Here is a 26850-nt window from a genome sequence, read left to right on the forward strand (position 1 = left end):
TCACAAGCAGTCAGACACGACTGAACAACTTTCACTCACTCACTCACACACATGAGGAAAATGTGTGGAGAGAGTCTATAAACTATGAAGTACTGAAAAAAATAGAGGCTTCTCTCCTCCGAATGGAGACGGTACTGCAGCGCGTGAAGGGGTGGGGCCTCACTTTACAGAGAATCGCCTGCTCAGGGGCCCAGGGCATCGCTCCTGCAGCTGCCGCCCTGCCAGTCTTTCCCACCATCAGCCAGTGGGGCCTTGTCGTGGACCCCCAGAATCCAGAGCCTGGTACGTCCTCTGCCAGGGACGCTGCTTCAGAAGAGGCTGGGGCCTGAGCTTGCGATGCCCAGGCCCCTCGCTCAGTTGGTGCTCCCTGCACAGGGCAGGTGGTGGAGAGCCTCCCCTTTCTGCTAGGAGGGGTGCTGGTCTCATAGCCACCACCTCCAGCCTCCAGCCCAGGAGGGAGCTTTGTGTGCATTTGGACTGTGGTGCTGGAGAAGACTCTTGAGAGTCCGTGGGACTGCAAGGAGATCCAACCAGTCAATCCTAAAGGAAATCAGTCCTGAATATTCATTGGAAGAACTGATGCTGAAGCTGAAGCTCCAATACTTTGAATACCTGATGTGAAGAACTGACTCATTGGAAAAGACCCTGATGGTGGTGAAAGATTGAAGGCGGGAGGAGAAGGGGACGACAGAGGATGAGATGGCTGGATGGCATCATTGACTCTATGGACGTGAGTTTGAGTAAGCTCCAGGAGTTGGTGACGGACAGAAAAGCCTGACGTGCTGTAGTCCATGGGTTTGCAAAGAGTCGGATACGACTGAGCAACTGAACTGAACTGACTGGAGGGTTCTCCTCCCCGTGAGATGCGTGCAGTCCCGGGTGTAGCTGTGGCTTCCCCTTGTTTTTCATGGTTGTTCTCTCTCCATCCTATGTTCCTCCTTCTTTCAGGGCCTCAGATCTCAGGACGGTCACTCCATCTTGACATCCTAACCTGTGAATCAGTCTTTCAGGCACAGAGACAGCAGGGCCTCTGCCTCTCAGGCTGGAGTCTCTTCCACCAGTTGGCAGGCATCAGAGGTGGACCTACTGTGCCCAGCTTGGCCACTGTGGGGGAACAAGAACAGAAGGCAGGTGCAGTCCAGGAGCTTGAAAGGTAGTTGGGGTCACGGATGAACCATGAGGACATGACGTCAAGTGAAGTAAGCCAATCACAAAAAAGACAAATAGTGTATGTTACGCTTGTGTGAGGTATTTAGAGTCATCAAAATCACAGACAGAAAATAGAGTGCCTGCCAGGGTCCCTTTCCCCAGGGGAGGGGAAAATGGGGAATTATCGTTCAATGGATAGACTTCCAGTTTTTCAAGATGAAAGGAGTTACGGGCATGGGTGGTGCTGATGGTTGCACGATGTTATAAATATATTTAGTACCACTGAACTGTGCACTTAAAGTGGCTAAGGTGGTAGATTTTACATTATGTGCATTCAGCCACAATAAAAATGTTTTGGGAAAAAATCTTACTTGGGGAGATCTAACATTCTATGGGTGTAAGCGAGTGATGACAGAACAGTGGTCCACTCCAAGGAAGCTGAATTTGTAAGACCATCCTGGAGGAAGGCATGAGCGTCACTCTGGGTGTCGTCTCAGACGTGTGCTTTGGAAGCAGGGTTGGGTTTATTTGATTTTTTTTTTTTTTTTTGACCTTTGCTTTAGAAGTCATTTGGAAATGCCACACTTACTGATAATTATCTCTGAGGCCTGGGAAGGGTGTCGTGAGCAAGCCAGTTGACGTCTCAGGAGGATGGAGGCTGTCCTCGTGTGGGGGTTGATTAATATTAATAGAGGTGAGTCGCTCCAGCCGCCTGCAATGTCAAAGCTGCACTTGAAGCGAGCAGGGCACCAGGAGTTGGGGTGGGTGGGGTGACAAGGCAGCTCACAGAAGGACAGGAGGGACTGATGCTGGAGCACAAGGGGCCACCTAATTAGAGGATGTAAATCAGGCCACAGTTGATTGGTGACGTCTGCCACTGGTGGGAGAGGGGTGATCTCAGCACAGGTGCCCGTGAGGAGCCACCCACAGCCACTGGCCCTTCACGCTCAAGTATCTTTTTATTCGAGTACGAGGAATCTGAAGTCCAAAATGGTGACGTAACTTCACTGAGGTCACAGGGGTCATTGTGGCAAGAGGAGAAGGCGTGTGTGAGGAAGACGGTGAAAGTCTCTTGAAGGGTGTGAATAACGGTGGTGGCGGGGTGGGGCGGGGACACGATGCAACCCGCAGCAATCACTGAGGAGCACGTGGGCTGCGCCTCGTAGGCCCTGACCAGGACTGAGGGGGTGATGTGGGGGCCGCTGACTCGCCCGCCTGGGGGCCCCTTGACACACTGCTGCTCCCTGTGCAAACCCAGAAGGCCTTCAGGTCACCCGGAACACCTCACCGTGTCCTGCCAGGGCCCCTTTCCACCCCCGGCCGCCTTTTCCAGGGTGACTGCGCCCCTCCTTTTCCCTCTCTCACCTGACCCCCCGAACCCTGACTCAGGGAGCCCCTCTCTGTTCCTCAGGAAAGTTGCCCGTGCCTTGGCCCCCCTGTGGCAGCTCGAATCAGTGAGTAGTTATCATGTGTGTGTCATCCCCTGCCATTCTTCGCCGGCAAGGCCTGGGAAACACCTTTGTGTTTTCAGCGCCTGCCCAGGCCTAAGCCTGGGGAAAGATCTCCAAGGAAGATTTCCTGGTGTATGAGCTTGTGGATCTGAAAGTGACAAGTCTTGGGATAGATCATCATAAAGATAAAGCTGGGGATTCTACCAGGAATCCAACCAGAATGTCACAGCACCCAGAGAAGGAGCATCCAGTTCAGTGGATTCTCACTAACTGGACACACTCGGGAAAGCAGCAGCTAGATTGAGAACAGAAGTTACCAGCCCCCAGGGCGCCCTGAGGCCCTTTTCCAGTTACTGTCCAAATTCCGTCTCCATACATTAGTGTGCCTGTTCTTGAACTTTATATAAAATTGGGTCAGCGAGCTGGTGCTCTTGTGTCTAGGTTCCTTTATTCCACTCTGCGTTTGTGGGCTTTATTTCTGTTGTGTATTGTTTTAGTCTGTTTATTCTCACTGCTATGTCATATTCCAGGACGTGAACACACCACGACTGATCTGTTTCACCTGTTGCTAGGCATTCCAGTGGTCTCCAGTCAGTAGCTGTTATGAATGAGAGTGCTGTATTCTGTGCTGTAAATGACTTCTGAACATCTGTGCACATTTCGGCTGTGTTTGTACCTGGGAGTGGAGTCCTGGGTTATAAGGCACGCACACGGTCAGCTTCAGGAGAGGTGGAAGTATTGTTTTTAAAGAGTGTGGTGATGGAAAATGGACTGTGGGGGTCATGATGTTACCGAGCCAAACTTGGGTCTGCTTTACTAAAACCAATGTACTGATTCTGGGTTGTGGTGAAGCCAGGTGAAGTGAAGTGAAAGTTGCTCAATCGTGTCCAACTCTTTGCTACCCCATAGACTATATAGCTATGCTGTCCATGGAATTCTCCAGGCCAGAATACTGGAGTGGGTAGCCTTTCCCTTCTCCAGGGGATCAAACCCAGGTCTCCTGCATTGCAGGTGGATTCTTTACCAACTGATATCAGGGAAGCAAAGTGATGAAGCAGAGTGCAGCGTTTATTACAGTTGCCAAGCAAGGAGTCCAGGCGAGCTAGTGCTTAAAAGTCCCAACATCCCCATAGGCCTTCAGGGAAAGGATTCTAAAGACAGGGTGAGGAAGCAGGGTTGAGGGGTGTGGGATCAGCTCAAAGACATTCTTCTGATTGGTTGGTGGTGAGGTAATTGGGCGTCAGCATCACCAGCCTTCTGGTTCCAGCCCATCTGGAATCTCCGTGCTTGTGGTCAGCATGCAGTTAACATCTTCCACCTGGTGGGAGTGAAGTGCCTGCAGAGCAGCTCAAAGGACATGATTCAGAATATTATCTATAGACCTTGAGGAAGAACTAAAGGTCCTAGCATTTTTTTTTAATGGCTAAACTATTATTATTTTGTCTTGCTTGTGCATTTTCTCATTTCTCTGATTAAATTTACTCTTTGGAACTCGGGAAAGGCCTAGGAGGCTAAAGTCTTTCTACAGACAAGAGGCAGGGGGAGGAACATAGGAGGGGGTTGGGCCTGTTCTGGGAAGGCCCCATAGGGTCCTGCTCAGTTTCAAAGAGGGACAGTGGCATCTGGAGTGAAGACAGGGAACTGGCAAACTTGTGGCAGAGACCATCAGCCAAGGGGCAGATCGCAGAAGCTGGGTCATGTCTGCGGGATGAATCACATAGGGAACAGCAGAGGATAAAGACCAGAGTGTTAGAAAAGTTCCTTTGCTGGAATTGTTGGTCCATAGGGGCTTCTTGGGCTTCCCTAGTGGCTCAGCAGTGAAGAATCCACTTAAGATCAAGGAGATGTGGGTCCGATCCCTTGGTCAAGAAGATCCTCCGGAGAAGAAAATGGCAACCCACTCCAGTATTCTTGCTTGGAGAATCCCATGGACAGAGGAGCCTGGTGGGCTACAGTCCCTGGGGTTGCAAGAATCGGACACGACTGAAGCAACTAAACCACCACTGCCTTGGGGGCTTCTTGATGCCGCCTGATTTCGGGGTGTGGGGCTTAATTCCAAAGGAAGTCAGCCTCTCAACAGACCTTCCTGCGTGCCGGGCTCCACAGAGTCCCTGCCTGGGGAGACGCCCCACCATCACACTGGCAGTGCTGGAGGCAGCTCATCAGTGCAGAGGCTTTGAGGAGAGAGCCATGGGCTGGTGCGGCAGAGCCCTGGGGTGCCCTGAACCCGACCACACAGCTCTGCCAAACACTGTCGAAGTGAGGGCCTGTGCCTGGGGGAGGCCAGGGTCCCCCTGACTCATACACGCTGCATACACCTGCCGGGACCCTTCAGCGGCCCCCTCTAATGTCCAGGCTGCTCAAGGGGATAGGGCTCTGCCATCCTCTCTGGGATTGGGCCTTCTGCCCACTTGTTCCGTGTCCTGCCTGGGCAGATAACACCTCCCTTTCATCCTCCGTGTCTTCCAGAATGGCAGCAAAGACACCTCTCTGGACATGCTGGGCACAGATATCTGGGCTGCCAACACCTTCGATTCCTTCAGGTGAGCCCCCCTTCCTCTTGTTGTGTGTGTGGCTCCAGCTGGGACCCCGGCTTCCTGGTCCTTATTCCCTAGGGACCCTTTGGGGGCCAAGTTCATGTTGAGAGTTCATTGTCCTAGAAGTGGAGCCGGGTGAAGTAGAGAGGATGAAGCTGGAGGAAGGAGGTGAGAGAGAGAAGGAAGGAGACAACTGGGGTGGGGTCCAAGGGAAGGAGAGGAGGAGACGAGAAGAGAAGATGCAGAGAAGAGTGTGAAAGGGAGAGACAGATGCCACCAGTCCGACCCCAGGGAGAGGGGGTGGGGGTGCTGGGGAGGTGGAGGACAGAGGAGAGCGGCAGCTGGTGCACGTTAGACAAACTGGGGTGGAGCAGGGGCTGCCCCAGAGACAGGGCCAGAGAGAAGGAAGGACTGTCAGTGCTTCCAGCTCTCGGAGGTTTCTGATGGGCCATGCTGCAGGGGCAGGCGTTGGCCAGACTTCATGAGGACGTGGGCTCGGTGCCCCTGAAGGGTTTGCTGATGAGCACTTGTCATGGTGTCTGTCCCTTTTGGGAGTGACAGCTCAGGCCACGGATGGCCCTTTAGCTCAGCTGTGCCCCCGGCTCCGGAGCTGGTCAACTCTGGGTGTGCTCCAGGAGCACCTGGCTCTGACTTGCTCATCATGGAAACGCCATTGGTCTCCCCACAAGACCGGCACTCGGGGGACTTGGCCCCCTGCTTCCCCACTGACAGACTGAACCTCAGACCTTCCGGTGTTTTAGGGGGACCGCTGAGAGTGGGGGTCAGGCCCACACTTGTGTGTTTTATAGGCATCCATTATCTCAGAGCAGGGTTAAAGAAGGGGAAGGCTTCGTAGGCAGGCCCCTGCCCCATGATCCGTGAGCACAGGGCTGACGTGCCAGGCTTCGTTCCGAGCCTGTGGGCCGGTGGGCGCCTCCCCTTCCTGCCCACCCCTTTCTGAGCTGCTTCCCTGCCTGGCGCCTCCCCCAGCGTGTCCCCCGGGGTGTCTTATCTCCATCACTAACAGGACTCGTCCCCTTTCTCGCCCTCTAGTGGTGCCACCTGGGACCTGCAGCCTGAAAAGCTGGACTTCACCCAGTTCCACCGGAAGCTTCGACACACGCCCAAGCAGCCCCTGCCACACATCGACCGAGAAGGGTAAGCGGCAGCCAGGGGCTCTCACAGAGCAGCCAGTGAGGCAGGGGACAGCTGTGTCCCTCCGGGAGCTGGGGCGGTGGATGGCCTTTCCCTGGCAGGCTGATGCCCAGAGAGGCTCACTGGCTCAGACCTGCGCATTCACTGGCCTCTCCCTGGAACCCCCACACCCTTCACTGCCCAGCCCCCGTGAGCCATACTGCCCGGTCCCCTCCCTGACCCCTCACAGTGACCCTGCTTGGCCGTGGTCCAGCGCAGCGCTGAGACCCGCTGATGGAAGCGGAGATCGGAGATCGATGGGTCCACCCCCAGGGTCTCAGGTTCGGGAGGTCTGGGGGGTGGGGCCCAGAGGGCTTCCATGTCTAAGGAGCCCTCAGGAAATGCTGCTGCTGCTCCCCCAGGGTCCCCTGCTCTAAGAACCACTGTGGTCCCTGTTGCTTCTACTCGGTTGTCCCCTTCTTAGTTCATGCATCAGTGTTCACTTCCGCTTTGAAGGATGGTTTCAGGGACTTCCCGGGCAGTCCAGTGGTTAGGACTCTGTGCTTCCTCTGCAGGTGAAACAAGTTAGATCCCTGGTCCAGGACTTAAGATCCTGCATGCTGTGTGTTTCGGTCAAAAAAAAGATGGTGTCAGGGCCTGGGCTGACTCTGGACAGGAAAGTGACTCCAGACAGACCTGGGGCGGGGGTGGGGGTGTATGAGACAGATGGTTGCTTTTCTTCCTTATTTTTAAAATAATTTTTGTTGTCGTTCCATCACTCAGTCGTGTCCGACTCTTTGCAACCCCATGGACTGTAGCACGCCAGGCTTCCCTCTCCTTCACCATCTCCCATAGCTTGCTCGAACTCATGTCCATTGAGTCAGTGATGCTGACTTAAAATTCACATAACATAATATTAACCCTTTGAAGGCATTCAACTCAGTGCCATTTAGTACATTGATAATGCTGTGTAACCACCACCTCTCTTGTTCCCAAACTAGATGGTAATCCTATGTTTGAACTTTCTGAGGAACAGCTAAACTGTTTTCCACAGCAGCTGAATATTTCACATTGCCAGCAGCAACACGCAGGGGATCCGATTTCTCCACGTCCTCACCAACACTTGCTCTTTTCCATTTTCTTTTTAAGTCTACTCATGGCTTTTTATTTTTTCCTTCCACTCCTTACCCATCCACTCTTGTCTCCCTGTCACTTCAGATCTAAATATAACTGACATTCTGGGCTACATTCCTGCATCTCACCTGTCCCGCTGCTAACTCTGCCCACCCCACCCACCTCCAGTGGTCACCCCACTCTTGGCAGTGGTCTCCCTGCAGTGTCAGTGACAAAACCTGGGAGGGAGACGCTCGCATCCTTATTTCAGAGATGAAACGCAGCTCAGAGACGCACAGTAACCTGCCCAGGAACAGAACCTTGATTTAAGTCCTTTTGATACCATCCTGTGTTCAGGCTCAAGGATACCAGAGTATCCTTGAATCGGCTTGATCCCCTTGAATTTTTATGTAAAATGACATGCATGTGCATATTTTGGGGGGCAGAGGCCCAGATACTCATATCAGACTTTCCCAGGGGACCCCGTCTTCTCGCCTGTCCTGCCCCTGCTTGTGTGGGTTCTATATGAACTTTTGGGATGGTTTTTGGGGATGGAGAGAGGAGATGCCCTTGAACATGGAGGCATCCTGTTAGGAGGAGATAGTGCCAAGCAGAGACCCAACCTCAGGGCTTCCTTGACCCTGCCTCACTCACACCCGTCCATCCGCTCACCCGCTCACCGTCCCCTGCGTCCTCCCCCTTGGCAGCACTGGGGCCAGTTTCCTCCTGAGCTACTGGACTGCACAGGGCTGGGCCCTCCAGGCTTCTGAGTTTAGGAAAGCTAAGTTGCTCAGCTTAAGTCGGCTTAAAGCTCAACATTCAGAAAACTAAGATCATGGCATTCAGTCCCATCACTTCATGGCAAATAGATGGGGAAACAGTAGAAACAGTGTCAGACTTTATTTTTGGGGGCTCCAAAATCACTGCAAATGGTGATTGCAGCCATGAAATCAAAAGACGCTTACTCCTTGGAAAGAAAATTATGACCAACCTAGACAGCATTTTAAAAAGCAGAGACATTACTTTGCCAACAAAGGTCCATCTAGTCAAGGCTATGGTTTTTCCAGTAGTCATGTATGGATGTGAGAGTTGGACTATAAAGAAAGTTGAGCACCAAAGAATTGATGCTTTTGAAGTGTGGTGTTGGAGAAGACTCTTGAGAGTCCCTTGGACTGCAAGGAGATCCAAATAGTCCATCCTAAAGGAGAATAGTCCTGGGTGTTCATTGGAGGGACTGATGTTGAAGCTGAAACTCCAATACTTTAGCCACCTGATGCGAAGAGCTGACTCATTGGAAAAGTCCCTGATGCTGGGAAAGATTGAGGGCAGGAGAAGGGGATGACAGGATGAGATGGTTGGATGGCATCACTGACTCGATGGACATGAGTTTGGATAGGCTCTGGGAGTCGGTGATGGACAGGGAGGCCTGGGGTGCTACAGCTCGTGGGGTTACAAAGAGTCAGCACGACTGAGCGACTGAACTGAACTGAACTGACCTTTGCTCAGGTCAAGTTCAGGAGCTGGTTTTCTGCAGAAGTGATGCTCCTGCCTGCCCTGAAGTGGGGGCCGGTCGGAACTTGCAGTGTGCCTTGGGAAAGGAAGGAGCAGTTTGCACCTCTGAAGCCTGGTCACAAGGCCGGCTGGGTCCCCAAATGGTGAGGAACACACAGAGTATACAATACAGTCCCTTCCCAGAAGTATTGTTGTCCACTCTACTGTTAAAAGGAGACATGAGCCCATTCATAATTGAGACTGTGCGTACACGCTCAGAGTACACAGGTGCGAGTTAAATAAAGTAAATGAGAGCGGGGCCGAGAAGCCAGCGGTGGAGGGGGGTTGATGCACAGTCTGGGGAAGGCTTCCGAGAGAGGTGGCGTTTCCCTGGACGTGCCCATCTCTCCTCTTTGCCCTGGGAGCACATGGATGGTGAAACCACTGGGAAAACTGAGGCCCAGAGGACAGAAGTGATGACACTACCTCATGGACTGAGTCTGTCCAGTGGGGATCGAGTGGTGGAGTCAGGTTTTCCGAAGGTGTCTGCACCAGTTCATGCAAATTAACAGCCTAAAAAAATACAGTTTGGCAGCAGTAACAAATGACTGTCCAGGGAGAGAAAGGTTCCCCTATTGCTGAGGGCCCTTGTCCCTTGTGGATCTGGAAGAACCAGCCACACCCACTCATCACCAGGCTTACTCACTGGGAGGAGCGGCCCAGACTTGCTGACAGTCTCCCCACCGTTCACCAGACACCTGGGGTGGGTGTGTGTGTGTGTGTGTGTGTGTGTGTGTGTGTGTGACACCTGGGGTGTGTGTATGTGTGTGACACCTGTTGTGTGTGTGTGTGTGTGTGTGTGTGTGTGTGTGTGTGTGTGACACCTGGGGGGTGTGTGGGTGTGTGTGCATGCACGCTCTGTCATGTCCGACTCTCTTTGGCCCCATGTACTGTAGCCCACCAGGCTTCTCTGTCCATGGGATTTCCCAGGCAAGAATACTGGAGTGAGTTGCCATTTCCTCCTCAAGGGGATCTTCCCCACTCAGGGAGCGAACCTGCGTCTCCTGGGTCTCCTGCATTGGCAGGTGGATTCTTTACCACTGGCTCTCTGGCCAAATCCCATCTCTCTTGGGTTGCTGGAGAGTTTAGGTGCAGCGCCCCGTGGCCACCTTGTGGCTGAGCCAGGGGCTGCATTGCCCCTTAGGGTCTGGCAGTACTGGGGATGCACTCGACATGCCCAGCCTCTGCAGCAGCCCTTGGAAGTAGGGTCCCACCCGGTTGCCAAGGCTTCCCGCAGCCCGCGTTTCCATGGAGGGACAGAAATCAGAGAAGGCTGTTGCCTTGGAAACCCTGTTGGCAGCAGTGACTCAGCTGGTCTGTAGCCACCTTAAGACCTCCTCCAACCTGCCTGGCCCTCCAGGGAGTTCTGAGCCCCAGACCTAGGGAGACAGCAGCCCTCCCTGCCCATCGGACCCTAGAGGCTGCTGAGGTGAGAATTAAAGGGCCAGGCAAGCTAGGCAAGTGTCTGAGGGGGACTGGAGTCAAAGATGCGGTCCCTGCGCACCTGACCTGGGGGTGGGGGGTCAGCCATTCCTGTCGGCCAGAGTGCCCGGTTCCCTCCTTCCGCGCTGCCAGGACTCAGGGAACACAGGTGACTGCGAGCAATCGGTGCCTTTGCGGGCCAGCATGTTTCTACCAGGCAGAGTTGTTAGCTGAGAGGCATGTTTCCAGACCTCTCTCCAGCTCTGCAGTCCTGCACCATCACCACTAGGGTGGGGCCGGAAGGGGCAAGAAAGTCCCCTTACACCCCTCTCCCACCCCAGCTGCACCGGCCGGAACCCGCGCTGTGCTTCCAGAGCGGGCCCTGCAATTCCTCTTGCCCCTGGGCCCCGCCCTTGCCCCCCACCCACCTCCCGCTAGAACCCGGACCTCCTTGCTGGCTGCGCGCGGTGTTTCGCTCCAGGCCTCCGCCTGGGACGTTCTCCCAGATGCTCTGCTGGGCCAGCTCCCCTCCCAGCTCCTCTCCCTCCTCCCCCGGCCGCTCTGGGTGCTGCTCCTCTGAGCTCCGCTGCTTTTCCTGCCGGCCTGTGACCCCGAGGGCCCAGCCCGAGACAGAGCCCCCAAGGACAGAAGCGTGTGTTGATGGGGGCGTCGACCATATCCCCCGCCCCGTCCCTCTGACCTCCCCCAAGCCCTGCTGGGTTTTGCAGCCGCCCCCCGGTTTCTCTTCCTTAGGGATCCAGGGCTCCTCAGTCTGTAGGACTTGATAACACGTATCTCGTGCTGCCCCCTGCTGGTGCTCAGGCTCAGCGCCCTCTTAGTCTGAGCTGAGGACTCCTTGGACCTGTGAGCCGTTTGAGGGCAGGAACCACGTGGGATTTATTTTCCACGACCCCAGGAAAGGTTGGCAGATCCCCAAACACAAGAGATGCTGTGAAAATATTTGATGAAATAAACTAATTGCTCTGAAATTTGAGAGTTGCATTAACTGCAGCTGGAAAATGCTGCCACCAGCCCATTGGGCAGCTCTTGCCACACCTGGGCTAATAATAATACGTTTCTCTGGTGGCTCAGTGGTAGTAAAGAACCTGCCTGCCAATACAGAAGGTTTGGGTTCGATCCCTGGGTGGGGAAGATCTCCTGGGGAAGGAAATGGCAACCCACTCCAGTATCCTTACCTGGGAAATCCCATGGGAGAGGAGCTTGGTGGGCTACAGTCTACCAGGTTGCAAAGAGTCAGACACGACTTAGTGAAAAAAACCACTGCAGAAGTAATAACTAATACTCACTAGGCTCTGAGCACACACCAGTCCCATTCTAACTGCTTGCCGCCCATCGTCTAAACTCAGCACAGTTTCAGGAGGTAAGAACTATTATTATTTTCACTTCAAAGGATGATAAGCTTGCAGAAAAATTGAGTAACTTGCATGAGGCTGTGTTGGCTCTAGAATCTGTGCTGTCGTTAGACGCTGCGCTGCTGCTCAGCCCCGGTGACGATAATAACAATGACAGAAATAGTGGTAGCAGTATTCCTAGTAGCATTAATATTTTTACCTTGTTATTTTATTATGATTTTACTTAATTATTGCCTGTATTTACTGTTACAATATATTCTGTACATGTTCATTTATAATAGTGTTTACTATATGCTGGGCACAGTTCTAAGCACTTCAGTATATTAACTAATTTGATCCTCCAACTGCCATATGATGTTCAGTTCAGTTCAGTCGCTCAGTCGTGTCCGACTCTTTGCAACCCCGTGAATCTCAGCACACCAGGCCTCCCTGTCCATCACCAACTCCCGGAGTTCACTCAGACTCACGTCCATCGAATCAGTGATGCCATCCAGCCATCTCATCCTCTGTCGTCCCCTTCTCCTCCTGCCCCCAATCCCTCCCAGCATCAGAGTCTTTTCCAATGAGTCAACTCTTCGCATGAGGTGGCCAAAGTACTGTAGTTTCAGCTTTAGTATCATTCCTTCCAAAGAAAGCCCAGGACTGATCTCCTTTAGAATGGACTGGTTGGATCTTCTTGTGGTCCAAGGGACTCTCAAGAGGCTTCTCCAACACCACAGTTCAAAAGCATCAATTCTTCAGCGCTCAGCTTTCTTCACAGTCCAACGCTCACATCTATACATGACTATTGGAAAAACCATAGCCTTGACTAGATGGACCTTTGTTGGTAAAGTAATGTCTCTACTTTTGAATATGCTATCTAGGTTGGTCATAACTTTCCCTCCAAGGAGTAAGCATCTTTTAATTTCATGGCTGCAGTCACCATCTGCAGTGATTTTGGAGCCTAAAATATTAAAGTCAGCCACTGTTTCCACTGTTTCCCCATCTAGTTCCCATGAAGTGATGGGACCAGATGCCATGATCTTTGTTTTCTGAATGTTGAGCTTTAAGCCAACTTTGTCACTCTCCTCTTTTACTTTCATCAAGAGGCTTTTTAGTTCCTCTTCACTTTCTGCCATAAGGGTGGTGTTATCTGCATATATGAGGTTATTGATATTTCTCCCAGCAGTCTTGATTCCAGCCTGTGCTTCTTCCAGCCCAGCGTTTCTCATGATGTACTCTGCATATAAGTTAAATAAGCAGAGTGACAATATACAGCCTTGACGTACTCCTTTTCCTATTTGGAACCAATCTGTTGTTCCATGCCCAGTTCTAACTGTTGCTTCCTGACCTGCATACAGATTTCTCAAGAGGCAGGTCAGGTGGTCTGGTATTCCCATCTCTTTCAGAATTTTCCACAGTTTATTGTGACCCACACAGTCAAAAGCTTTGGCATAGTCAATAAAGCAGAAATAGATGTTTTTCTGGAACTCTCTTGCTTTTTCAATGATCTAGCGGATGTTGGCAATTTGATCTCTGGTTCCTCTGCCTTTTCTAAAACCAGCTTGAACATCTGGAAATTCACAGTTCACGTATTGCTGAAGCCTGGCTTGGAGAATTTTGAGCATTACTTTACTAGCGTGTGAGATGAGTGCAGTTTTGCGGTAGTTTGAGCATTCTTTGGCATTGCCTTTTTTTGGGATTGGAATGAAAACTGACCTTTTCCAGTCCTGTGGCCACTGCTGAGTTTTCCAAATTTGCTGGCATATTGAGTGCAGCACTTTCACAGCATCATCTTTCAGGATTTAGCAATTATCCCCATTTTACTAATGAGAAAACTTAGGTACAGAGAGAAACAGTGACTTGTGCAGCATCACCCAGTTAGTAAGTGATAAAAGGCTCCAACTCCTGAAGTCTGGTTCCAGAGTCTACACCTTTAAATATGGGGAAGACATGGACATATGCTAGTGAATCCGGGCCAGCACCTCTAGCCTGGAGGTATGCCCACCCACAGCAGATGTGCAGACAAAACGGGATTGCTGGACTGGCCCAGTAGCAGTCCCAGGAGAGAGGAAGCTGAATGGGGGCCTGTGTGACCTCAAGAAAGTTGCTTGGTCTCTCTGTTCAGTTGCTTTCCCGTTGGTGTAACTGGGCAGGATGATGGGCTTTGCAGGATCTGGGATACACATACACTTTGGGGCGTTCATTGGCAAGGAGTTCAGCATCTTTGTCTGGAAAGATAGAGGGGAACTCTGGTACCCTTCACCTTCCTAGGGGTGGGACGTCATGTTAGTGCCCCCACCCCACCCCCAGGCCCCACATTCTTGCCTGCATCCAGTCCTTTGTCCTCAAGGAAGGTCTGTGTCCCCAGGCCTGAGGAAGGAGGGTGCCGTTTGCTCCAGGTGGGAAAGGGCTGATTCTGCAGCCTTGAGAAGGGCAGGACCGGGTCTCTCCCAATCGTCTCTGCTCTTCCTGCTTGCTGGGCTGGGACACAATGCTTGAGTGAGCAGTCCTTTCAATGCCATTATGTCTTTTCTGGCCCAGGTGTGGAAAAGGGAAGCTGGAAGATGGGGACGGAATCAACCTGAATGACATCGAGAAGGTCCTCCCAGCCTGGCAGGTAGGTACAGGGGCAGCGTCTCCAACAACAGCCCTCCCCCTGCTCGCAGCCTGGACAGGGCCTGAACACGGCGCTGGCCCCTGGCTCTCGCAGGGTACAGCTGGATGTACTGCAACAGTAGGTGGGCCAGGGCGGGTACCCGCCTTGGTACAGAGTGTCCCATGGTGATGTGTGTGTGGCAGCCTGCACTCAGATGCTGGGGGAGGATGGATGAAATGGCCGGTGCCCTGCAGCCCAGCGAACTGGGAAGTTTTTGTTCCTTGACCTGAAACGTCTGAGGTGAGGCAAACTGCAGTGTTCTGGTGGAACTGGCAGGGCTGCTTCGGTTCCCAATGTGGTCAGGGCTATTTTTAGGCCTGTGGACTTGTCCTACCAACCTCCAGGTGTCTGCTGCACTTGCTGATTTTGTCATTGATTGGACTCCTTTTCCTGAATGGGGCCAGGCTCCGGAACAAAAGGATTTACTTGGCACAGAGACAGTGAATCCAGGTCCCTAGAGGCTTCTGGTGCTGGGCTTTGAGCATACATAGTAGGAATGTAGCTGCTTCTGGGAAAGAGGCAAGACGTCTTGCAGAGAAGAGGAGGAGCTGGGTGACCGGGCTCCGTGGTGGCCTGCCATGCACGCACCATGCCGCCCTTGCCTGCTCTCTCCTGAGTCAGTCTTGGTATGTCACCTGCATCCATTCTTCTCTTCCCTCTCCCTTTGATTCTTTCCTACTTTGTTGTTGAGTGATTATGGGCCCATTAACGGGAGGTGATAGAATGTATAGTCAAGGCCTCAGCAATCTGACTAGGATGTGACTTGGGCTCGTTTTTCCTTGTGTATGTATCAGTTCAGTTTAGTTCAGTCGCTCAGTCGTATTTGACTCTTTGCGACCCCATGGACCGCAGCATGCCAGGCTTCCCTGTCCATCACCAACTCACGAACTCCCAGAGCTTACTCAAACTCATGTCCACTGAGTCGGTGATACCATCCAACCATCTCATCCTCTGTCATCCCCTTCTCCTCCTGCCTTCAATCATTCCCCAGCATCGGGGTCTTTTCAAATCACTCGGACTTTATTGAGCTTCTTGGATCTGTAGGTTCGTAGCATTCATCAAATTTGGAAACATTTCAACCATTATTCTCCTCACTTCCACTGGAACCCACCCACCCACTATAATTCTAATTGTATGCATGGTATGCGTCTTCATATTTTCCTGTGGCTCACCAAAACTCTGCTTTTTTTTTTTAAATGTGTCAGGCTGTTTTGAATTTGTTTATTTATGGCTGCGCTAGGTCTTCACTGTTGTGAAAGCACAGGCTTCCTCTAGTTGTGGCAAGTAGTGGCCGCTCTCTAGTTGCGGTGCTCAGGGTCAGCAGCTGCTGCACACGGGGTCTAGAGCGTGGGCTCAGTAGAGTTAGGGTGCATGCGTTTAGTTACCCCCCAGCATGTGGGATCTTCCTGGACCAGGGATTGGACCCATGTCCCCTGCGTTGGCAGATGGATTCTTAACCACTGGACCAACAGAGAAGTCGTCCACGTATTTTTTAGTCTTTTTCTGTTTCATTTTGGAGAGTTTCTATTGCTCTGTCTTCAAGTACACAAAGTTTTTCTTGTAGTGTCTAATCTCCTGTTAATCCTGTCCTGTGTATGTTTCATCTCAGACATTATGTGGGTCATCTCAGAAGTTCAGTGTGGATTTTTTTGTATTTATCTTCTATTTCTGGCCTCTTCATGCTCATGCTTTCTTGTGTCTTCTTGGACATATGGGATATTTGATTGTAGCTGTTTTAATATCCTCTACTAATCCTGCCATCCATGATGTTTGACAGTCTGTTTCTGTTCATTGATTTTTCTCTTGAGTATGGGGCATATTTTTCCTTACATGCTTGGTAATTTTATATTAGATGCAGTATACTAAGAATTTCACATTTTTGGGTATTGGACATTATTATTATTTGTTAAAATATTTTGACCTTTATTCCAAAATACAGTTCAATAGAATAGAGTTTGATCCTTTAAAGGCTTGCTTTCTAAGCTTCATTAGGTGCGAAACCTTTCAAGCAGATTTTGCTCTACTGCTCAGCCAATAGTCTTCTGAAGTTGCCACTTGCTGCCTTATGTCCTAGGAGGCATTTCCACCATGTTGGCTGGGAATACAGACTACTTCCAGCCACGTCTGATCTTAGGGGATTATTCCGTCAATTCACTGCAGGTAGCTTTTCACCAACCCTGGAAGTTTCCTCACACACGTGTGAAATTTGTGCTTAGCTAAAGACTCAAGTGCCTGCAATTTCTGGATTTTTCTCTATGGTCAGTTTTATCCTCTCTGGTTCTCTGCCTTCCAAATTCTGGTGGCCTTGCACTCCCTGAATTTTGAAGTCTGTCCCCTTAACTTATTGAGACTGTGGGACTCTGTTTGGACTCCTCCCTGCCTAGTAGGGCACTGGGCACCAGACTGGGGCACGCATAGGGTCACCTCATTATAAGGGAAAGTGTGGTGACTTTACGGTGGAGAAACCTGTCAGGCTCCAGCCTGACCAGGCGATCAGAGCTAGCATCATTAGTGTGGGATGGGTGGACACCTTGTGCCCCTGCCGTGCTGCACAGAGAAAGCCCGGCATCATTCCTGGGGTTTTCCTGCCAAGAAAACACAGCCTGCGTCTGGTCCCGAGGAACCAAATAGAAGGGCCATCCTTTAAAACTGCTTGGATATGAAAGACAGAGAAAGACTGCGGGGTCTTCAAGAGTAGAGAGAATTGAAGCGGCAGACGCCAAAATGCAGTATGTGTTCCTTTCTGAGATCCTGGACCAAAAAGCAATAGAGACCTTGTTGGACAACGGAAGAATGTGAATTGAGGTCTGTAACAGTACTATTTCTTAGATAGAAGTGTCCTGACTTAGGGGCAAATGGCAACCCACTCCAGTACTCTTGCCTGGAGAATCCCAGGGATGGCGGAGCCTGGTGGGCTGCACAGAGTCGGACACGACTGAAGCGACTTAGCAGCAGCATGACCGTTAGATGGATCAGTGTTTTTGAGAAACACTCACTATGATATTTGAGGGGTATGTGACCTCATGTCTGCAATATGTCCTTGAATGGTTTAGAAAAATATGAGTCATGATGAGTATGTGGATCCACAGATAGAAGGAGCGGCAGGCGTGGTGCAGTCTTAGCAGTCGGGGAGTCCGAGTGAGGAGGATGGGGATGGGGTGGGGATGCTCTGTGTACTGATTTTGCTCGGCCTAAGACTGAGTCACTTTCCTGTGTTTGAAAGAGAACTAATGAGTAGGGCCTAGGATGTGGTGTGTAGGTCAGAGGCACAGAGTATCTGCTAATGAAATACCCTCTGCAATAATGAAATGGACCCTGGCAGATCCGTACTCAGTTCTCATGGTTAATATAAAGCAAACCCTGGTGCCAAAGACAAAAGGTAAAATACTCAGAAGTCGCTGCCTTATCACTCTGTTCCTAAATGCCTACAGTGCCTGTTATTGGTAGAAAAAATACATTTTCAAGGCGCTGGTGTAGGTGAGGGGCACCCCCTGCCCTGGGAGCAGTGCTGACCGCTCAGTGGCCTTTGAGCCAGAGGCCTGGGGCATCCTGGAAGTTACAGGTATGACCGCACCTCCTGTTGGGGGACTGTTTGCCAGCTCCTTGGGGAGCAGAGTGGAGGGCCTCGCAGTCCTCCTAGAGTGGAGAGGAGAGCTGGGCCCTTACTTGGGGAAGGGGAGGTGCAGCGTATGCAGAGGTGAAGGGCTTGATGTCTGGACCTCATGGAATCCTGGCCGTGCCACTGAATAGCCAAGGAGTCGGGCTAGTTACTTAGCCTGCTCTGCCTGTTTGCTCCTGTGTACGATAGGATAATGAGAGTGGAGTTCCTGGGGTTGTCCAGGCGGTTGAGCACGTAAATTCACGGGAAGCACTGAGAGCACTGCCTGGCTCGTGGGAGGGGCTCCCTCTGCCTGTGGACAGGCTGTGGGCCCCCCTTTGTTAGGAGGTTGGAGAGGGAACAATTTCCTGTCCCCCACCCAGCGTGTGCATTTGTCCTGGGTGGCCTGCCATGAAGAGCGGACACGTTGCGTCAGAGGTCACGAGACTCACTTTCGAAGCATCCGCCACAGACGTGCTGCGTGACCTTTCCTCCGTGGGCCTTGGTTTATTCACCAGTAAAACGACGCAGTTGGATTAGATCAGAGGTTTGCAAACTGTAAATCTCTGGAGTTTTCCAGAGCTGTCTCGGGGGCTCTGCTGGTCGGGGGAGTGGGGCAGCTGAAGAAGCAGGCTTCAAGGGACCCCCGCTCAGCCCCATCCAGAACGGTCTGCCTGTGTCTCTAAGTGAGTCTTCTATGAATGGTTTCATTTAAAGAAATGGCTCCCTACTAAGCAGATTTTAAAAATCATCAGATGAAGGTCTCACTCAGGTTTCATACCCTAGGGTTTACCCTCTCTTAGGAACAATCCGTCAGCAAGCATTCTTGGTCTCCAGGGCCCTTGTGGGACATAAGTTTTTAGAGGTGCCGGGGTGGAGGTCTTCACCTCTCGTCTCCATTGCAAGTCAGGATCCACACAGTGGATGGGCTTTGATATTCGTAACTTACCTACACCACACACACACACACACACACACACACACACACACACACACACACCACCCACACCACACACCACAACTCACCTCCACCACACACACACACACACACACACACACCCCATACACCACACACCACACACATCACCCACACCCTGAACCTGCTTTGCCCCCAGGAAACCACCAACAGTTAAGTCTCTGAGCGGCTTTCTGGGTCTTACCCTAGATCCACTGTATTAGTTATCTTCTGAAAGCAAAAGTGTTAGTCGGTCAGTCGTGTCCAACTCTTTGTGACCCCATGGACTGTAGACCATCAGGCTCCTCTGTTCATGGAATTCTTCAGTCAAGAATACTGGAGTGGGTTGTCATTCTCTTCTTCAGGGGATCTTCCCAACCCAGGGATTGAACACAGGTCTCTGCATCGCAGGCAGATTCTTTACCATCTGAGTCACCAGGGAAGCCAAGTTATCTACCGCTGTGTAGTCAGTTCAGTTCAGTCCAGTCACTCAATTGTGTCTGACTCTTTGCGACCCCATGGCCTGCAGCACGCCACACCTCCCTGTCCATCACGAACTCCCTGAGCTTACTGAAACTTATGTCCAGAGCCGGTGATGCCGTCCAACCATCTCATCCTCTGTCGTCCCCTTCTCCTCCTGCCTTCAATCTTTCCCAGCATCAGAGTCTTTTCCAGTGAGTCAGCTCTTTGTATCAGGTGGCCAAAGTGTTGGAGTTTCAGCTTCAGCATCAGTCCTTCCAATGAATATTCAGGACTGATTTTCTTTAGGATGGACTGGTTGGATCTCCTTGCAGTCCAAGGGACTCTCAAGAGTCTTCTCCAACACCACACTTCAAAAGCATCAATTCTTCAGTGCTCAGCTTTCTTTATGGTCCAACTCTCACATCCATACATGACTACTGGAAAAACCATAGCCTTGACTAGACAGACCTTTGTTAGCAAAATAATGTCTCTGCTTTTTAATATGCTCTCTAGGTTGATCATAACTTTCCTTCCAAGGAGCAAAAATCTTTTAATTTCTTGGCTGCAATCACCATCTGCAATGATTTTGGAACCCCCAAAAATAAAGTCTCTCACTGTTTGCATTGTTTCCCCATATATTTCCCATGAAGTGATGGGACCAGATGCCATGATCTTAGTTTTCTGAATGTTGAGTTTTAAGCCAGCTTTTTCACTCTTCTCTTTCACTTTCATCAGGAGGCTCTTTAGTTCTTCTTCACTTTCTGCCATAAGGGTGGTGTCATCTACATATCTGAGGTTATTGATATTTCTCCCAGCAATCTTGATTCCAGCTTGTGCTTCTTCCAGCCCAGCGTTTCTCATGATGTACTCTGCATATAAGTTAAATAAGCAGGGTAACAATATACAGCCTTGACATATTCCTTTCCCGATTTGGAACCAGTCTGTTGTTCCATGTCCAGTTCTAACTGTTGCTTCCTGACCTGCATACAGATTTCTCAGGAGGCAGGTCAGGCAGTTTGGTATTCCCATCTCTTTCAGAATTTTCCACAGTTTCTTGTGATCCACACAGTCAAAGACTTTGGCATAGTCAATAAAGCAGAAGTAGATGTTTTTCTGGAACTCTCTTGCTTTATTGATGATCCAGTGGATGTTGGCAATTTGATCTCTGGTTCCTCTGCCTTTTCTAAAACCAGCTTGAACATCTGGAAGTTAACAGTTCATGTACTGTTGAAGCCTGGCTTGGAGAATTTTGAGCATTACTTTACTAGAGTGTGAGATGAGTGCAATTGTGCAGTAGTTTAAGCATTCTTTGGCATTGCCTTTCTTTGGGACTGGAATTAAAACTGACCTTTTCCAGTCCTGTGGCCGCTGCTGAGTTTTCTAGATTTGCTGGCATATTGAGTGCAGCACTTTCACAGCATCATCTTTCAGGATTTGAAATAGTTCAACTGGAATTCCATCACTTCCACTAGCTTTGTTCATAGTGATGCTTTCTAAGGCCCACTTGACTTCACATTCCAGGATGTCTGGCTCTAGGTGAGTGATCACACCATTGTGATTATCTGGGTCATGAAGATCTTTTTTTTTTTTTTCTGTGTATTCTTGCCACCTCTTCTTAATATCTTCTGCTTCTGTTAGGTGCCTACCATTTCTGTCCTTTATTGTGCCCATCTTTGCTTGTCATGTTCCCTTGGTATCTCTCTAATTTTCTTGAAGAAATCTCTAGTCTGTCCCATTCTATTGTTTTTCTCTATTTATTTGCATTGATCACTGAGGAAGGCTTTTTTATCTCCCCTTGCTATTCTTTGGAACTCTGCATTTAAATGGGTATATCTTTCCTTTTCTCCTTTGCCTTTTGCGTCTTTTCTTTTCTCAACTATTTGTAAGGCCTCCTCAGACAACCATTTTTCCTTTTTGCATTTCTTTTTCTTGGGGATGGTCTTGATCCCTGTCTCCTGTACAATGTCACGAACCTCCGTTCATAGTTCATCAAGCACTCTATCTATCTATCATATCTAGTCTCTTAAGTCTATTTCTCACTTCTACTGTATAATCATAAGGGATTTGATTTAGGTTATACCTGAATGGTCTAGTGGTTTTCCCCACTTTCTTCAATGTAAGTCTGAATTTAGCAATAAGGAGTTCATGATCTGAGCCACAGTCAGCCCCTGGTCTTGTTTTTGCTGACTGTATAGGGCCTCTCCACCTTTGGCTGCAAAGAACATAATCAGTCTGATTTCAGTGTTGACCACCTGGTGATGCCCATGTGTTGAGTTGTCCTTTGCGTTGTTGGAAGGGGGTGTTTGCTATGACCTTTGCATTCTCTTGGCAAAACTCTGTTAGCCTTTGACCTGCTTCATTTTGTACTTCAAGGCCAAATTTGCCTATTACTCCAGGTATCTGTTGACTTCCTACTGTTGCATTCCAGTCCCCTGTAATGAAAAGGACATCTTTTTTGGGTGTTAGCTCTAGACGGTCTTGTAGGTCTTTATAGAACCCTTCAACTTCAGCTTCTTCAGCGTTACTGGTTGGGGCATAGACTTGGATTACTGTGATATTGAATGGTTTGCCTTGGAAACAAACAGATCATTCTGTCGTTTTTAATATTGCATCCAAGTACTGCATTGCAGACTCTTTTGTTGACTATGATGGCTTCTCCATTTCTTCGAAGGGATTCCTGCCCGCAGTAGTAGATATAATAGTCATCTGAGTTAAATTCTCCCATTCCAGTCCATTTAGTTCACTGACTCCTGAAATGTCGATGTTCACTCTTGCCATCTCCTGTTTGACCACTTCTAATTTGCCTTGATTCATGGACCTAACATTCCATGTTCCTATGCAGTATTGCTCTTTACAGCATCGGACTTTACTTCCATCACCCATCACATCCAGAACTGGGTGGTGTTTTTGCTTTGGCTCTGTCTCTTCATTCTTTCTGGAGTTATTTCTCCACTGATCTCCAGTAGCATGTTGACTTACTTTCTTGTCTTTTCATACTGTTCATGGGGTTCTCAAGGCAAAAATGCTGATGTGGTTTGCCATTCCCTTCTCCAGTGGACCACATTTTGTCAGATCTCTCCACCATGACCCATCCATCTTAGGTGGCCCTACACGGCATGGCTCATAGTTTCATTGAGTTAGACGAGGCTGTGGTCCATGTGAGCAATTTGATTAGTTTTCTGTAATTGTGGTTTACAGTCTGTCTGCCCTCTGATGATCGGAATAAGAGGCTTCTGGAAGCTTCCTGATAGGAGAGATTGACTGAGGGGGAAACTGGGTCTTGTTCTGATGGGCAGGACCATGCTCAGTAAATCTTTAACCCAATTTTCTGTTGATGGGCAGGGCTGTGTTCCCTTGCTGTTGCTTCACCTGAGGCCAAACTATGGTGCAGGTAATGAAGACACTGGAGGCCTCCTTCAAAAGGTCCCAGGCACGCACTGCTGCACTCAGTGCCCCGACCCTGAAGCGGGCCACCACCGACCCATGCTTCTGCCAGAGCCTCCTGGACACTCACAGGCTAGTCTGGGTCACTCTCTTGTGGGGTTACTGCTCCTTACTCTTGGGTTTTGGTGTGCACAAGTTTCTGTTTGTGCTCTCCAAGAGTCTGTTTCCCAGTCCTGTGTAAGTTCTGGGGGCTCTATGGTGCAGTTAATGGTGACCTCCTCCAAGAGGGCTTATGCCATACCCAGGTCTGCTGCACCCAGAGCTCCTGCCCCTGCGACAGGCCACTGCTGACCTGTGCCTCCACAGGAGACACTCAGACACAGTCAGGCTCAGTCTCTGTGGGGTCTCTGGGTCCTGGTGCACACAAGGTTTGTTTGAGCCCTCTGAGCATCTCTGGTGGGAATGGGGTTTGATTCTAAATGCGATTTTGCCCCTCGTACCATCTTGTGGGGCTTCTCCTTTGCCTTTGGATATGGGGTATCTTTTTTTTGGTTGGGTAAATGGCTCAAAATTTAGTAACCTGAAACAGTAGCATTTATTACCACAGTTTTTGAGAGTCAGGAATCTGAAGGCATTTTAGCCAAGTGGCTCTGGATCAGGGCTTCTCACAAAGCTGTGACCCAGGTGTCATTTGGGGCTGCAGTCACCCGAAGGCTGGGCTGGGGCTGGCGGACCCACTTCCGTGGTGGCTCCCTCCCACGGCAGAGGGCAGGGGGCTCGGTTCTGCCCTGGCTGCTGGCAGAAGGCTTCATCCTCATGAGCCTCTCCCTAAGCTGCTTGAGTGTCACGGCATGGCTCCTCCAAAGCAAGAGATCTGAGGGAGAAGGAAGGAGGAAGGAAGAGAGGGAGGGAGACAGACGGACAGACATAGAAATGTCATGGTGAGAGAGTGGAGAGTGTCCAGCACGGTAGACCTGCTCTTTTCTAACCTAATCAGAGAAGTGGCACGCTCACCCTGCCACAGGCTTTATGTTGATTGTACAGACCAATCCTGGTACGACGTGGAAGGAACTATATAGCGGTGTGAATATCAGAAGGGGAAGGCCTTGGGGGCCATCCTGGGGGCCTGTGACCACACCCACTGAATTGTACCCAGGAATCTGTGTTTGTTAAAGCATCACAGAAAGTCTACAGTTTTCTCAAAATTATCCACAGGAGTTGAAAAGCTATAGCTGATCGTGCTCACGGCCTGACCCCTCTTTGGGGATATTTGCATTTCATACGGTCTCATTAGGACAAGTCCCTCAGGCTTCCTGATCCCCAAACATACAGCCCTGGTGGCAGAATCTGAGGTCCCGTGGGGACACATGCGGATGATTGTTTTCTGAACTTTCCTAGTGGTGTTCAAAGCCCCTCATAGACAAGGCCGGTTGGACCCATTGTTTGGCCTTGGGGCCTTCGGGTCAGCTAGCCTGGCATTTGGGATGGAACAGACCTTAATTATATGCACCTGTTTAGTATGTGCGGCCATCTAGGGTTTCAGCCACTGAATGCCAGTCACTGGGGAGAGAGCAGTCATGGTGACCTCCCCCAAAAAACACCTCCCACTTCCAAATACATCTCAGAGACACCGTGCACGCAACTGAAGATCACTGAATGGAGGGGAAGGCCCAACCATAGGCCAGGGGCTCCCAGCGCACCCACAGCATTCAGGGGCCTGAGCAGAGATGACTGGGCTTCCTGGAGTCTTACACAGAAGCCAGGGTTTGGGGAGTATTAACAGAAAGAGACCTATTGCCTCCTCTCCGCATCTGGAGACAGCAGGGAACAAAAACAGATGGATGGAGGGAGAAGTCTGCCCTGAAGCTCGTTGCCCACTTGCCTGCCACTTCTCCCACCCAAAAGAGGGCGCAGATATTTGTCTTTATGTTCAGTCCATCCCCTCTGCCTGTGAGTTTCTACCATCATTTCCCAGCAGAACTTTGACACGAACCTGGTTATGCTCTTGGTATGATATCCAGGACGTGTGTCTTTTTATTTATTTACTTATTCATTACAAAACAGGAGTTTTCAATCATCTGCTGTGTTAGAATACTATAGGCCATGGCATGATATTAAACAGATGCCCAAATCTCAGAGGTTTCACACTCAGGATCTTATTTCTTACTTATTGAGATTCAGCTGCTCTATAGGGCAGCTCCTTCCCCAAGTGGGGGCCCAGAGTTCCAGCTGGATCCCATTCTGTGGCCCTACCATCTCAGTCCACAGCACCCAGGTCACCCTGGCAGAGACAGAGAGCTGGAGAGTCGTGCTCTGGGTGTGACGTGTCACTTGTACCCACAGCCCACTGGACAGAACCAGACACGTGACCCCACCAGCAGCAAAGGAGCTGGTGGGGGTGGGAGGCAGTGGGGTAAACAGCCTGCTTCTGCCCCGATTTCCTCTCTCCTTCGCTTGCTTGCCTCACTCATCTTCATGGACAAGCACTTGGCACCAGCCTTTTAGAGAAAGAGAGAATTGCATTAGATAGGGTTGCCCAGGAGGGGCCCAGGCTAGGAGAGAGATGAGATGGTGCTCTGATGATAACGGCGCAGTCGGAGCTGTCAGTGTCTGAGTGGATGATGGTGCTGTGCCCAGGTCAGGGACCCCTCAGAGGGAAGTGCAGTCCCCTCCCTGCATACTCCCCCACCTGCCTCCCCAGCGCCGTGCGGTCTCTGCAGCCTGGGACCTGGAAGCACAGCTGAGTCAGAAGCTGAGGGCCCTGGTGGCCCCCAACTTCATGTGGTTGATCTCTGGCAGCTCCAGCTTGTCTGTTTCATTGGGAGTCACACGTGGCACACGTCACAGTGAGTGGTCCTCGGTGGGAGTGCCTCGGTCAGAGCTCAGCTGCTGACACCTGGGTGCCTCTCTGCTCTCCACTCCAGCCGAAGCCAAGGACTCTATCGGCTGGTCCTCAGATGGCCTGCCTGGCTGTAGCTGCACAGTGGAAGGGAATTCAGAAACCCCCACTGCTGGGACTCAGGCCCCTGGAGCCACATAAGAACCTGGGGCAGCAGATCAGACAGTAGGTCCCAGTACCCATGTCTGCCAGGCACAGCTCTCCACGCTTAAGAGGCATTTTTAGTTGGTTAGTAAAGGCTGATGCTTTTCGTAAAGGTGATGTTGACTGTCCTCAAGGCCTGCCTCCCTGTAGTCATAGTTGAAGGGGAGGAGCAAGTGAGCTGGGCTGGGTGCCAGCCAGCAGCCAGATTTTGGCGTCCCCAAACTTAGCCGCCTCAGGTGAGCTGAGGCTAGGTTTTCCCCCCAAGAGCTCAGATTCAGGATGAGGGTGGGGGGCAGCTGGAGGCTCTCAGCATGGCGACCTGGATTCTGGGGGACATCCTTCATGGCTCCAGGTGGTGTAGCCACAGGGCAGGGCGGAAGCCTTGGACTTAGAATGGAGTCCTGGCGGTGGGAGCGGTCCCGCCTGCATTTTTGGCATCTCTGTTGTTGCCAAGGGGGTTGGCCTGCCCGCCGGTCAGCAGTGATGTGGGCGTTCCAGCCCTCAGCATTTGCGCAGCTGCCCCAGGTGCGGCCCCAAGGTCAGGTGTGGCCGGAAAGAGGCACAGATGGCCACACTTCCATCCGCTCCCACTAGAGGGCACCATCGCGCCACCCCAGAGGCCCCGCCGGCATGTTTGCAGCGAGAGGTCCCTCGTCCTCAGCAACCAAAGGTATCCTTGCCTTGTTGCCTGTTGGTGATGCCAACGTGGCACTCAGCACTATCCCCCAAAGGACCCAGGCCCTCCAGGCTCAGGCCTTCTGGGAACAAGGGAGAGGATGAGGTCGTGAATGAGGCAGCCACATGGGGGAGGGGAACACCTGTTTGGTCAGAGTGTCAGAGTGTCCCTTGTTGGGCACAGGCCTGACGTTCCTCCAGGGACCCCCATCCGCACCCCTCCAGTCCTCAGACCCCCAGGAACACGTGGCAGCTCCCAGGAGGGCACGCCTGTCTATCAGCTGCACAGACAAGGAGGCTGCTCACCCACGAAGTGAAGGGTACCGGTGGTCTTCCCCACACCAGACGGCTTCATCTGTGCCTAT

At 51.1% G+C, this 26850-nt stretch overlaps 1 protein-coding gene across 8 annotated transcripts in view; it reads left to right on the forward strand.

Annotated features, from left to right (window-relative positions):
- The window catches only part of CTIF (cap binding complex dependent translation initiation factor), a 326254-nt gene that overhangs the window by 113091 nt on the left and 186313 nt on the right, over window positions 1–26850 (forward strand). For all 8 annotated transcript variants that reach the window (XM_005224342.5, XM_010819001.4, XM_015460146.3 and 5 more), the window contains exons 4-6: window positions 5070–5143; window positions 6191–6295; window positions 14254–14329. In XM_005224342.5, coding sequence (XP_005224399.1) covers window positions 5070–5143; window positions 6191–6295; window positions 14254–14329 — 255 coding nt within the window. The remainder of the gene's footprint in view (window positions 1–5069; window positions 5144–6190; window positions 6296–14253; window positions 14330–26850) is intronic.

Source organism: Bos taurus, chromosome 24 (genome assembly GCF_002263795.3).
Source record: "Bos taurus isolate L1 Dominette 01449 registration number 42190680 breed Hereford chromosome 24, ARS-UCD2.0, whole genome shotgun sequence".
Classification (NCBI taxonomy): Eukaryota; Metazoa; Chordata; class Mammalia; order Artiodactyla; family Bovidae; genus Bos; species Bos taurus.